The following is a 14,697-nucleotide window of genomic DNA, read 5'->3' as shown; positions in this document are numbered from 1 at the left end:
AATCACCCTGTATATATTAAAGGGTACTGGTCTGTTATCGCCCCGCCACGGGAACGAAAAATTTTATCGCCCCGCCAATTACGAATGCGGCGATTTCGAACATATTATTTTATTTATACCTACAACAATTACCTATCGCTTTAATTTATTAGTTTAGGTAATTTTACGGTACTTATCGATTGTCGCGACTACCTAACAAAAAATATGACTGCGCGTGTTTCGGCACTCGTCGCTACGCTCCGCATAAATCGAAAATATCCCTCGACTTGCTATGCAACGCCACCTCAAGTAGGTCACAGGGTAATCACTGCCCATATACTACGACATAATTTACCCTGTGACCTACTTAAGGTGGCGTTGCATAGCAAGTCGAGAGATATTTTCGATTTGTGCGGAGCGTAGCGACGGCGCCGAGGAGCGTAGCGACGAGTGCCGAAACACGCGCAGTCACATTTTTGACTTTTTTCTGAATTTTTAATGTTTCTTCGGGCGGTTACATTTTTTGTTAGGTAGTTGCGATAACCGATAAGTACCGTAAAATTACCTAAACTAATAAAACAAAGCGATAGGTAATCGCCGCGTTCGTAATTGGCGGGGCGATAAAAATTTTCGTTCTCGTGGCGGGGCGATAACAGACCAGTACCGATAATATTATAACCATCAAATAGATGAAATCTAAGAATCTTATATTGAAAGTTTATTTATTATTGTTAATTAGTCTTTGACTATATTGTTACTTAGTACTTATACCCAATATATTATATGCACTGGACATTTATAACCTTCATAACAAAAGGTATACAAACATTATGTAATTATCAATAAATGCTTAAAGCAGTGACTAGAGATGTGAATAGGAATTTTGAATAGGGGGAGGGTTAAAATCTGTTAATTGATAATTTGACTATTTTCTGTTTCCAATTCATGTTTCTGATTAAGTGTATCGACTGCAGTAGCACTGACACTCACGGATGCAGTTGTAAAAAAGTTTCGTAATTTTATTATGCAATATTTTAATTGAAAATTAAAAAATTAAAAATAGAAACACAGATTATAATATATTTGTATAAAATATAAAATATAAATTATATATTATTTTTGATATGAGTTACAATTATATGATAAATTGATAACTTGAAAATTATTTGTGATTCGTGATATTTAGGTACTAATTACTTTTAAAACAGAATAGATTGATTGCTATTACACCAATATCAAGTAATACAGACTTGAGACTGATAAGAAAATGATACCTAATCAATTATTACCAAAAAAAAAATCTCAAGTTGAAAAATATAATAATTATATTTATATGTAAGTAGTTAATACAAAGTATCATAGTATTAAGTGTATAGAAGTGGTATGAATCTCCTCCCCCCCCTGAGTATATCCCTGCAAAAAGTATTTCTTTAATGTTTAATTGTATAATTAAACCCTTACTTACCCAATGACACGAAAAGCCGGACTAAATGACTACAAAAAAAAAAAAAAGAAAACAAGAATTAATTTTTACACTAAACCAGTTGTTGATAAAATCAATTTTTTTTCAGTTTTACTTAAAAATGAATTAAAAACCAGTTCAGTAGTTACTTGATGAAAATATAATTAATATTACCCAAGATTACCCCATAATACATATTTGTTACATCAGCTTGTTATTGTAAATGTAAAATTACCACACGATCGTTTATATCTGTAATAGGGTTATAAGGTTATCAATATATAAAGACTATCAAGTGCATTCTGTGATCACTGCATTATAGTATTGCCTATGTGTACATCATATATATCGCATAAGTATAATACTTACATCATTAGAAGACAATTTACTTTTCATACTTAGATATGTGTTTAGTTATAGTGAAATATTACTTATTATTATTGTAACTAAATGTATTGTATATATTATCTTTTGTCGATCCACATAATAATAATAATAATAATTCTCATTAATAATAGAAATTTTCACAACATTTTTGCTTTAAGATAATGCCGTAACTATTCTCCTTTTTGAATTTGGTAAATTTTATTTTTTGGCGCTTATTTTCGTTTTATTTTATGGTGGATTCTACTAATTTTCCTAATATTATTATATTACATTCTTATCACGCATTTATTAAAATACTGCTATATTTTTCGATTCATTGAGTTTTTATAGTTAATGAGCTATAATAGCTGTTACATGGCTATATGTTTCATGAAACTTTCATACATGAAAAAATAAAATATTTATCATAATATACAAGCGTCAAGCAGTATAAATTTAATAATAATACACTAATAAATACAAATATCAATTCAACATTTAACTTTGTATATTACATATTTACACTTAAGTTTAATAAAACTGTAAATAATTTATAAGAAAAATACATTTTATTTAAAAACCAATTTTATTTAACTCAAATGCTCCTCATTACTCAGCTGCGCCCTTGGCAACCGTCCATTTCGAAAACCTCTAGTTTTGGCACTGTCAGAACTGCTATAAGAATTTTCCTAGGTATAATTTTCAAAATATATTAATAATTCTGAAATTTTTATAGGTATTTTAAATTGTATATTGAAAAACCTATATAAAAGCTAATTAAATAGGTAACTTCAAAATATAGCTGTGAACGTTTGTTAGATTTAATAAAATTAATTTCAATTGTTTATCAAGAGTAGTAGGTACATAGGCATTTTTTATATTCTTTGGGTGATTTAAAGAGTTCAATAGTATACTTACTGTGGTGTTACTGTATTATAAATTTGATCTGGAGTAGTATTTTTTTGATCACTTCACTTCCTAAATGTATTGAGGAGACTTATATCCAACGAGTATAGCTATAGGTGTATTGCCCCCTCCTTTTAATTTAATTTTGTTTATTTTATACTGTATGTATGTACTAAAATACAAGGTGGTGAGTTTTGCCAAAAAATGTTGCTTCCCCCTCCCTGAATATCATGTATAATAATCATAGACCGTCATTAGGTGGATAACCAATTCGTTGAATAATAATTCAATTTGTTCTTTGAAAAAAATTTAATTAATTTTCAATACAATTTTGTTATTTGTACTTGCTCTATAATTTTAAATTTATAAAATGTATTATTTACAAGGCATTTTATTAAAAAACAACCCATAAAATAAATTTTTCAATTTTCAACCTCTTTATATGCCCTTTTAAAAATGGAACATAATAATTAATAATTTGTTCTATGAGTAGGTAATGATAACTTACATAAAAAAAAAAATAAATTTTAATTTCACCAAAACTTTATTTAAATTTATTAATTAAATTATTTTATTAAATTAGCCTTGTGAGACCTGTCTGTACATTTTGAAATACCAACATGTGGCGAGAGAGACGAACACCTCACATGAAACAATACTTGATAATAATATTATAAAATATGATATTCATAATATTAATTTCATATTATATGAAAAAATATCATTAAAACATATGGAAAATGAATATTCATTCGCTAACGAAATCAACTCCACGTTTGATCGTTGTATGACAATTTGAGTGGCATGAACATTGCATTCATACAGTTGGACTTGGAAAATTCTATTGAGTATTTAGCTGGTTGGGCATGTTTTAACCTAAGTCATCTCTAATGCTTTGATAAACTAGCTACACAAGATAAAAATAATATTACTATTTTTGCAGAAAATAGTTTTATTTCTATGAAATAGTATATATAAATTTAATTCATTCTATCTATTTAAAAGAACAATTATTTTTGTAAGTAAAATTATATGTCTATTTAATAGCAATATTAATAACTTATTTATAGAAAATAAGGTTGGAGTTAAAATCAAAATGATTGAATTAAGTAATCTGTATAGGTATAGCTATAAAACCAAATATTTGATTAAATTTTATAACTATAAATTCATTCATAAAAAAATGTATAACATGCCTTCTTTTAAAATGATTAAAAATTACAAAAAAAAAAAAAAAAAAAATAGTAACTTGTAAATTAAGGTACTAACCTACTAGATTTATTATTTATTTTACACTATGTAATTTAATATAATATTTACCATTGGTAAGTATATAATATAACCTCTTTTAATTGACGCTTAAGTTCAAATTGATTGGTGACTGGTGACTCCTTGACAATAAGTGTAACTTATGGGCTGTTAAATGTTATTCTTATATCTTTTATCATAAAGACAAGAATGTGATCACCAAAGTTTTGATTCCTGTGGGTTCCAAAATCAACAGAACCTCAAATGATCTACATTCTATTATTCTAATTTTTTTAAAAATATTATATCATGCTAGATAAATATCTACTTCAGTACTGCAACTTCCGGGGATGGTAGGGGTTTATTAATTAAAAAATATAAAAATTATAAAATATCACTCGCCATACAATGGAAAAGCATAACATCTTAATGAAATACAATTAAACAGTATCAATCATGTATCAAAACTGAATCAAAATTAGACTATTTAAGAGATATAAAACAACAATTTAGAATGGATTTTTCCTAGGAAATTGACATACTAAGTACTGGTAAATAACAATTATGATTATGATTATTTCATTTTTAGAGTTAAATGTTTTAGGAAGCTAGACATCAAATGTTGCTTATTTCCTTTTTTTCATTATAGGTTCAGTTAAATTCAGTTTTGTTTCAAATAATTTTGCTAAATCATTGATCAGAGACTTTGATAAGTGATAATTAAGTGTATTATTAGTTTTTACAAAAAATATTGTCTAAACATTTAACAAAGTCCAGTATCTAGGTTAGTTAAGGAAATTTTATTTGAACACCTTTTATAAAAATTTACAAAATTAGATAGTAGATCTTTACAGTCAGTTATACTAGTTATAGAATAAATTATTTTGGAGGTTTGGCGCATATGTCATTTTTAATTGTTATTTGTATTAAAACTTTTAATATTAATGCTTATAATTAGTTTTAAATATTTTATTAGTGTTAATAAAGTATTAAAAATAAAACATTGACAATATGAAATTAATAAAATATAATAATAATAAAAAAAATACTTTTTTTTGTGTTTATATATTTTTTAATCAAATAACAATAACAAGAAAACTCAGAAAAAACGTAGGAAGTTTATAATTTTTGGCTTATAGTTACTATAGTTAACAAATTATACTTTCAATCAAAAGGTATTATAATATTGTTAGTCTTACTAGTTATTCAATTTAGTAATCATTTTTTTATCTTCACTTGTATTCTGATTGAAAGGAACTTAAATATAAAAATCTCATTTCTTAAAAAGTATAACTATTTAGTTTTTTTGCCATGTTCTGAATACTTAAAATGTATTCTGATCATTTTCTATATCCTTAAAAAAAAATATGTTAATGGTTAGTGGACATATATAAACACCAAATAGTATAAATAAACTAATATTTGCGGTCTATCTGAATTGTAGCTACTTAGATAACCATTAATACATTTTGTTGATAATAATACTCCTGAACCAATATAATATACTCATGGTGTAGGTAGCTATAGCATTGTATAGGTATTAACTACCATAACTAAATGATAACTTATAAAAACATGACATAGTACGGCCACATACACACTATATACACATTACAGAACATTAAATATAGGTAGGAAATTTAAATAAAACTCTAATATTGTATTGAAATATATATATCATATTAAACAAAAAATAAAATATAATACATTCAATAGTAAATATCATATTTTACTAGTTATTTATTTTAACAGGTATTTAAAAACTAAACATTTAATTTAAATATAGTTAATAATAATGGTAATAGTATAACATAGTATGCAACAATACTATAGCTACTGACTTATTATTGCTAATTAGAAAATTAAAACACTAGTATTTTATTGATTCTATATCAATTGTTATAAGTGGAGGTATAGGGATTATGGCATGTAGATCATAAATTTTAATTTAAATCTGATGAAATAGGATTTTGAAACTTAGGAGATGTGTTAAATTTAATTATGTTTATTACTTTTGCTATACCATGGTCTTTTACGTAAACAAAATAATCTTTAATAATAATGATATAATATATTTACTTGGTGTGGTCTATGCCCTTGTATTAACGGTACCACTTCTACAGTACTTTGAGTCACTGCAGGTGATAAAACAGCTAATCTACTTTGAACATTCCGTAAGAAGTTAATAATAACTAATAAATTTCAAACGAATTTATTTTATATTATGTACTAATATGTCTTAACAAACACTAGACAATATCCTTATGCATAGTTACAAAATATTCGTATTAATTTTTCTTAAGTTATTGTTTAAAAAAAAATAATTATGAATTAAAATAAACAATAAAATAATTAAAAAGTAAACATAGTAAAAATAAATTATGTCTGACGCACAAATATATGTTGATTTTCAAATAGATAATACTTATTGTAATTTAACATGCATATATTAAAAATTATTCATATTTAAACTGTTTAGAACATAATGCTGTGTTTAAAAATATAAGAAAAAAATTATTAAATGATGAATTAAAATGTAATTGTTGATATGTTAAAAAAATTTACTTCTTCAGTAATTTCTAAACACAAATATCTCTTTAGGATATTACATAGAAATGTTAATTTGATTATAAATGGTCATAAAATTAAAATAGTATAAAAAAAAATCAAATTTTGTGGGGCCTTGTTTTATTTGACTAACTGAGTCAATACAGCTAAAATATTCAATGTATTACTTAACTAATATGAATAGGCACTTATTTAAAATAAGAATATTGCTATAATCAATTTATACCTATTTGCATCTATTACATTATTTTACAGAATTGTTGTGAAGTCTCATTTGTTGAAGTATCCTCATTTTCTCCATCTGTCTCAGAATTATTTTGAGAGTTTATTTCTTCAGCTTTGACAATATCACTTTTGTTTTCACAAACAGTGTCTGGTTCTAAGAAATTCTTTTTTCTAGCTATGGTTTCAGCTATGACTTCATCTTGGGAAATATTTGGTTCATTTTCATTTATTGAAGTATTAAGTGATGTAATTTTTTTAAAAGGATATTTCATTAAGTTCCACAGTTTATGTATCTTAGTAGGGTTCTCTTCTTGTTCTGGAAAATCTTCAAACTTTCGCTTTCTTTCATTAATTAATACTTGTTCATCCTGTAATAAAAAATCATCTTTGAATGAAGTGTCAGACTGTAATGGTGCCCTTGATCTATATTTAAGTACAATGCAGGTGACCTAATATTATTAAATGCTTAATCATTATCTTTTGAATCGTGTGAATAGTCATCATAAGGGTTGGGATTTTATAGCGCTTAAAATTGCATAAATATGCGGTATAATATGACCTTAAATTTGTTAAATATACACTAAAAACATGAAAAATAAAAAATAAATATTGCAGTAGAAATCCACAAAAAAGTCTCAACAAAATAAGCAGATAACAAAAATTACATTGTATCAGTGTATTCGGCCTATTTACTTAATTTATACATTTACAATGTACTTGATAATTCGATTCACAAAAATCGAAAACTACATTTTGGTAAAGTATAAATTCATAAAATAAGACCGATTTTGATTCAAAAAACAGGTAACAAAACAAAAAAGTCCAAAAAAAAAAAAAAAAACACTTAGAATTAAAAAATCACAAAATATGCAAAATAAAATTTTTAATTTAAGTTCTTTGTATCATGAAACATTTTTAGCTTACTCTACTATTTTTTAAGCATCTCATAAAAAATATGCAAATCCTATAAAATCCCAACCCTGGTCATTAACTAAAGAATCACTAGGTGAATATGGAATATCTAGACATTTGATTGAATTTACCTGAAAAATTGAACAATTTTTAAACTGAAACATATGTTATACATTTACGTATGACTCATGAGTAAAATAAAAGTAAAGCCTTATGTTAATGTTTTGAATCATTACTCAAATTTAACAACAATTTATTAAGCTACATTATTATATTTCATGTAATTTCATCTTACTTGATTTTTCTTTTCACCATTTTTTGCATCTAATTCATGATATCGATTAAAGACATCAATAGAGCCTGCTGCTTGGTCTTTTAGAGTGCAAGTTGAACTAATAGTATTAAGAGAACTTTTATCAGAGTCTTCATGTTCATCACTTTCACTTTTAGTCAGGTTTGATTCTCGGTCTGATCCTTTTACTTCATCTTCATTGTCTACAATATCACGAAATTTTAATGACTGGACTTTTATTATTATTTCATATATTTCATTCAGACATCTTCGGCGATCAGGTACTAAAAATATAGGTAAAAATTTTTTTTCTTCTCTCTCTTCTTCATTTTGATTAACTTTATCAACATCAGGTGTATTATATTTCAAATCAAGGTATATTGCCATACAAGGCTTTTTGTGTATTGCTGGATGATTATATACATCAAAGTCTCTCATAGCATTATAATTCATACTAATTACTTGATTACGATTCTTCCAGTAAAGTTTACTGTCAGCAACATATAGAGTGCCTTTTCCAAATGTGATACCCGCAACTAATAGTGTAATACTACATCTGCGGCACTCAATTACTTCATCATTTTCATTAAAAATAGCATGTGTATCCATTTTTATTTTATGTTTATATAATTATTTATAATTGTTATTTGGAAACTTTATAATTATTAATATAGTAATCGGCTTACACTGAAAAACACAAAACAAAGAGCCTAAGTTTAAATAGAATAATACAGTTACAAACTAATCAGTTCAACACTACTCATACAAAAAGCTTGAAACCTTATGTTTAATACAGTTATAATAGTAAATTAGCTAATAAAAATTAATATACATATTTAAACTTGTAATTATTGATTGAGGCGTTCTATTGTTTGTTTTGAAAATATAAAATTGCTGTATTCGACTATAAATAAATAAAACTATGGGTTGATAGTTCTCTTATTTAAGTATAATATTGTTTAATTCATTTCTTTTATATGGTAGTTAAAATAAAAAAAAAAGTCCAACAAATAACAACCGTAATTCAAATATTTTATTTTATAATTGTTAATTACCTAGTTAAAATGAAAAGTACTATGCAGTATGACCTAATGAGAAACTTCTTCAGTGGGTGTACATAAAGGGGGTCCATAGTGAAATATCAGATTCAATCAAAAACATTGTATTATGCATTTTGCTTTTTATACATGATATTCCTATACCTTATAGTATATTGTATATTTACATTATCATCGACTATGACCCGTACTTAGGTTGTTTTTAATTTGTAACAATTTATAATACTGACTGATACCATGGTATCAGGGTTTTGAAGATTACTATAATCCATCAATTAATGAAGGTAAATGGAGACTATGGAAAAGTAAATGGTAACTATTTTCTTTTAACTCATTTGACAGCATTCTAAAAAATTATTAAAGAATTAAAAAATATGCCAAAGATGAATTTCCCACAATAGAATATCTTCTGTTGAAAATATTATGTACCATACCTGTTACTACTGCATCTGTTAAATTGAGTTTTTCAACGCTAGGTTAACTTAAAACGTTTTTGAGGAATCAACAAAGAAACGTTAGATTGTCAGGCCTTGCGTTTAACACAATTCATCGTAACATTCCAACTTAATATAGTTTAAATTATCAGTGTGTTAATTAAAAAAAAAAAAAAAAAAAAAAAATAGAAAAATGAATTTTACATACAATTTAAATGAGGAATCAGTTAAACGTTTCCTTGTGGATTTTTCAAACACATTTGTTAACTTAGTATTGAAGAAGGCTTAATTTATTATATCTATAAATGCATAATATCATAATTAAAATCACCCGGCCACCTAAAAAATGTTGTAGCTATGTATGCTGCCATGATGGTGGTAAATTGGCCCATAATGAAAATAATTCCTGTATACGCCACTGAACGTCTTGTTAATAAAAAATTACATTAACTACAATCGTCTATTTCGGCGTCATAGCAAAATGAACGGCTATGGTGGTATTTTTAAGCGCTACATTTATTGCTTAATATGCAATGTGGATTTAGTAAATAAATTTAAATATCAATAGTGTCTTACCTTTAGAGATAACGGTGCAAACGAATTTATTAACTGTAAAATGTGTAGAGAAAATATGTAATAAAAAAAGAACGGACCAGACAAAATCAAGTTCAAGAGCAATGTGACGAATAACAAGTAATTTAATTCTTAAAAACATTAAATAGAAATTGGAAATCAAGAAAACCACTCTGTCAGACGGCAAGCCTAAGAAAAAAACACAATGTAAAAGAATGTTAAGTCGTTTATAAGTTGTTTACACTCGAGACAGTCTGACCAAATGGAGAACGTAAAAAATAATTTCAATATTTGGAATTCGAACATCCTTTTATTTTATAGTAGTTCAGCAGTTTTTTCCCTTTCTTTATTTTTATTTAAATTTAAATTATAATAGATTATTATATTAAAATAACAGCTCTGTTGTATACTGTATAGTAGGTACTACGATAGATTTTGAAATTTTGAATGTACTTCATGGTTGAGATATTGTTGGTCTTGAGGAGTAAAACAATAAAATGTATGTGTTAAATTTGATTCCATTAAAAAAAAAATCTGAAAACCATGAAAGCAGACGTTTTTTCTACCTGAGTTATCAACTGTCGTCCATTGACATATTACCAAGTCCAATAAGTTCTCACTTAGTGGCAAATTTTGCATTAGTTAATATCATAATTTTTTGACGGGTGGCATTTTGTCGGATTATGATAATGGTGTTTTGTCAAACGGGCTTTTGTCGTTATTGGTGTGGTTATATTTTGTCGGGTGACTTTTTAACGTCCTTCATCTAAATTTACAATTTTTTTTGCCGCGATATGCATCTCATTGATATCATTAAAACCAACGTATAATGTAGGTCTTATTCTGTAAATTATAACGTAAGCCTGTCTCCAATATATTTGAATCACGCCCGAGGTAAACACAACACTAGCAGACAGCGTGATATAGGTCAGACGCTAGTTGGACCGAATTGACGACGTACCAAATTGTTTAGCCATGGTTTTGGCAAGGTTCAAGTTTTGGCTTGCATGGGGGGTGATTTATCGGTCCGAGGAACCGATCTAGCTAAATTAATGGTTTGATAGCTAAGTCGTTGAGTTGCAAAAGACGTAAAACAATATAGTGTAAAATGTAAATGCTGGGAAAATGTTTATTAAAATAACTACCTACGTCTCATACTAAATACACTATTTGTTAAATTAACTATTAATTACCGTCTACGCGTCTACATAATAACTAAAATGATCATTCTATTATTCATCATTTCACGATATTATAATTCATATTATTTTATTTTTTCTTTGTTCTATTAAATATTTTTAGTCGCATTATCAGGTTATCGGTAGGGTCCATAGACATATTAATATATAGACTGCACTTTCCCTAGCCTTGTGAGACCCTGTCTGTACATTTTGAAATACCAACATGTGGCGAGAGAGACGAACACCTCACATGAAACAATACTTGATAATAATATTATAACATATGATATTCATAATATTAATTTCATATTATATGAAAAAATATCATTAAAACATATGGAAAATGAATATTCATTCGCTAACGAAATCAACTCCACGTTTGATCGTTGTATGACAATTTGAGTGGCATGAACATTGCATTCATACAGTTGGACTTGGAAAATTCTATTGAGTATTTAGCTGGTTGGGCATGTTTTAACCTAAGTCATCTCTAATGCTTTGATAAACTAGCTACACAAGATAAAAATAATATTACTATTTTTGCAGAAAATAGTTTTATTTCTATGAAATAGTATATATAAATTTAATTCATTCTATCTATTTAAAAGAACAATTATTTTTGTAAGTAAAATTATATGTCTATTTAATAGCAATATTAATAACTTATTTATAGAAAGTAAGGTTGGAGTTAAAATCAAAATGATTGAACTAAGTAATCTGTATATAGCTATAAAACCAAATATTTGATTAAATTTTATAACTATAAATTCATTCATAAAAAAATGTATAACATGCCTTCTTTTAAAATGATTAAAAATTACAAAAAAAAAAATAGTAACTTGTAAATTAAGGTACTAACTTACTAGATTTATTATTTATTTTACACTATGTAATTTAATATAATATTTACCATTGGTTAGTTTAGGTTAGGTTAGGTCATTTTCTATATCCTTAAAAAAATATGTTAATGGTTAGTGGACATATATAAACACCAAATAGTATAAATAAACTAATATTTGCGGTCTATCTGAATTGTAGCTACTTAGATAACCATTAATACATTTTGTTGATAATAATACTCCTGAACCAATATAATATACTCATGGTGTAGGTAGCTATAGCATTGTATAGGTATTAACTACCATAACTAAATGATAACTTATAAAAACATGACATAGTACGGCCACATACACACTATATACACATTACAGAACATTAAATATAGGTAGGAAATTTAAATAAAACTCTAATATTGTATTGAAATATATATATCATATTAAACAAAAAATAAAATATAATACATTCAATAGTAAATATCATATTTTACTAGTTATTTATTTTAACAGGTATTTAAAAACTAAACATTTAATTTAAATATAGTTAATAATAATGGTAATAGTATAACATAGTATGCAACAATACTATAGCTACTGACTTATTATTGCTAATTAGAAAATTAAAACACTAGTATTTTATTGATTCTATATCAATTGTTATAAGTGGAGGTATAGGGATTATGGCATGTAGATCATAAATTTTAATTTAAATCTGATGAAATAGGATTTTGAAACTTAGGAGATGTGTTAAATTTAATTATGTTTATTACTTTTGCTATACCATGGTATTTTACGTAAACAAAATAATCTTTAATAATAATGATATAATATATTTACTTGGTGTGGTCTATGCCCTTGTATTAACGGTACCACTTCTACAGTACTTTGAGTCACTGCAGGTGATAAAACAGCTAATCTACTTTGAACATTCCGTAAGAAGTTAATAATAACTAATAAGTTTCAACCGAATTTATTTTATATTATGTACTAATATGTCTTAACAAACACTAGACAATATCCTTATGGATAGTTACAAATTATTCGTATTAATTTTTCTTAAGTTATTGTTTAAAAAAAAATAATTATGAATTAAAATAAACAATAAAATAATTAAAAAGTAAACATAGTAAAAATAAATTATGTCTGACGCACAAATATATGTTATAAATATATGTAATAGAAGTATATAAGGTTATTGACAAATAGGTAAAAATTATAGATAATAAATAATAATGTGTATTATGTAATGGTTAGTAAGGGCATAAATGAATTAATTAATTCATGAGTAAGGCCCACCTTTATAAAGAAAAATCGGTATTATTCAACTTATCTATTGCAAAGTGAAATTCCCAGTAGATACAATACCTAACGAAAAATGTATCGTTATTATATATATATATGTATCCAAGCTAAAAATATACCCATGTTTATAAAAAAATTTGATAATGAAAATATCGTTTTAAATGATTAAAATAAAATAGTACCTATACAAACAAAAATATTTTAAATAAAAATCTAATTTGTGTAATTAAAGTTTGAGTTTTAAGTTTTTGAAATAGATACTTTTGTTTTAATATTGATTATTACTCTCATTATACTCAAATACTTTTCAAAAGTATGTTTTACAACATCGAGTACCTACGACTTACGAAAGTCACAGTAATTGTAATAGTCAAATAAATAAACACAATGTGTTTAGATATTTATAATGCAAGAGCAGTTAACTTATTCCTATCAATTAGAATTTCAATGTACAAATTCGAATTAATAATTGTAAATTAGAATTCGTGATCAATTGAAACCCAGAATTCGATACATGCAATGTAAAAACATAACAGAAGTCTACAAATTAAATAACGTTGAAAGAGTACTATTTTTACAGCATATTTAAATTTGCAATGGTTTGCAAGAAAGTAGGAAAAATAATGAATTGTCTGTAAAATTATCTACACACACGTTTTAAAATCTGAATGGTTAAGTATTATATATAGTTACCTATATTAAATGACGAAATTTCTATTTCAATTCCAATACATTAAAATATGAATCTCTTTATTTATTACGTATTTTTATTAAAGAAGAATAAAATGATTTTTTTCTCAGTTCGTAATACGTAAACAATTATTTTTAATTTGCCTATAAATACTCCTTTACTTTATAAAAGTAGGTAGTTTGACGCCCGTAAATATTAACCAATCAGCAATCACTATACTAATTAAATAATTGCGTGATTAAGTAGATCTATTATAATAAAAGAAAATAATATACCTATTTAATATGCTATAATTATTATAGAATATAGTAAAGGATTAAAGTACCTATGTAATATTAATCCTAAAATACAGTTATTAGGTATATGATTACAGATTATTTCAATTTAGCTATGACTATATTATTAAAATATAATATTAATACTTTTGTCATAGCGTACGTGCAAACTTGTTACAAAGGATAGTTAGGTAATTCTAATGTTAAACAGTATCAAAGGATAAAATCTACTGATTCTGCTGGTGGGTATATAATGTAGGTACATTATCAATGACAATGTATAAATATTTATTATAATTTTCCAATATTATTGAAAGTGAAAAACAATATATAAGAACGATTGTAGTATACCTCTTGGAAAATAGTTATAATTTTCAGTTCCTGACTGA

At 25.7% G+C, this 14,697-nt stretch overlaps 2 protein-coding genes across 2 annotated transcripts in view; one reads left to right on the top strand and one right to left on the bottom strand.

The window, feature by feature from the left end:
* The window catches only part of LOC114121942 (mRNA export factor GLE1-like), a 37,629-nt gene that overhangs the window by 8,743 nt on the left and 14,189 nt on the right, over positions 1–14,697 (top strand). The gene's annotated exons all lie outside the window — the stretch shown is intronic.
* Positions 6,607–8,617, bottom strand: LOC114121953 (uncharacterized). The gene is made up of 2 exons (XM_050207749.1): positions 7,962–8,617; positions 6,607–7,122 (listed from the first exon to the last, which is right to left on the bottom strand). The coding sequence occupies exons 1-2, from the start codon at positions 8,565–8,567 to the stop codon at positions 6,769–6,771; spliced, it is 960 nt and encodes a 319-aa protein (XP_050063706.1). The 5' UTR covers positions 8,568–8,617; the 3' UTR covers positions 6,607–6,768.

This window comes from Aphis gossypii, chromosome X, assembly GCF_020184175.1.
Source record: "Aphis gossypii isolate Hap1 chromosome X, ASM2018417v2, whole genome shotgun sequence".
NCBI lineage: Eukaryota > Metazoa > Arthropoda > Insecta > Hemiptera > Aphididae > Aphis > Aphis gossypii.
This window is presented reverse-complemented; position numbering and strand designations above follow the sequence as displayed.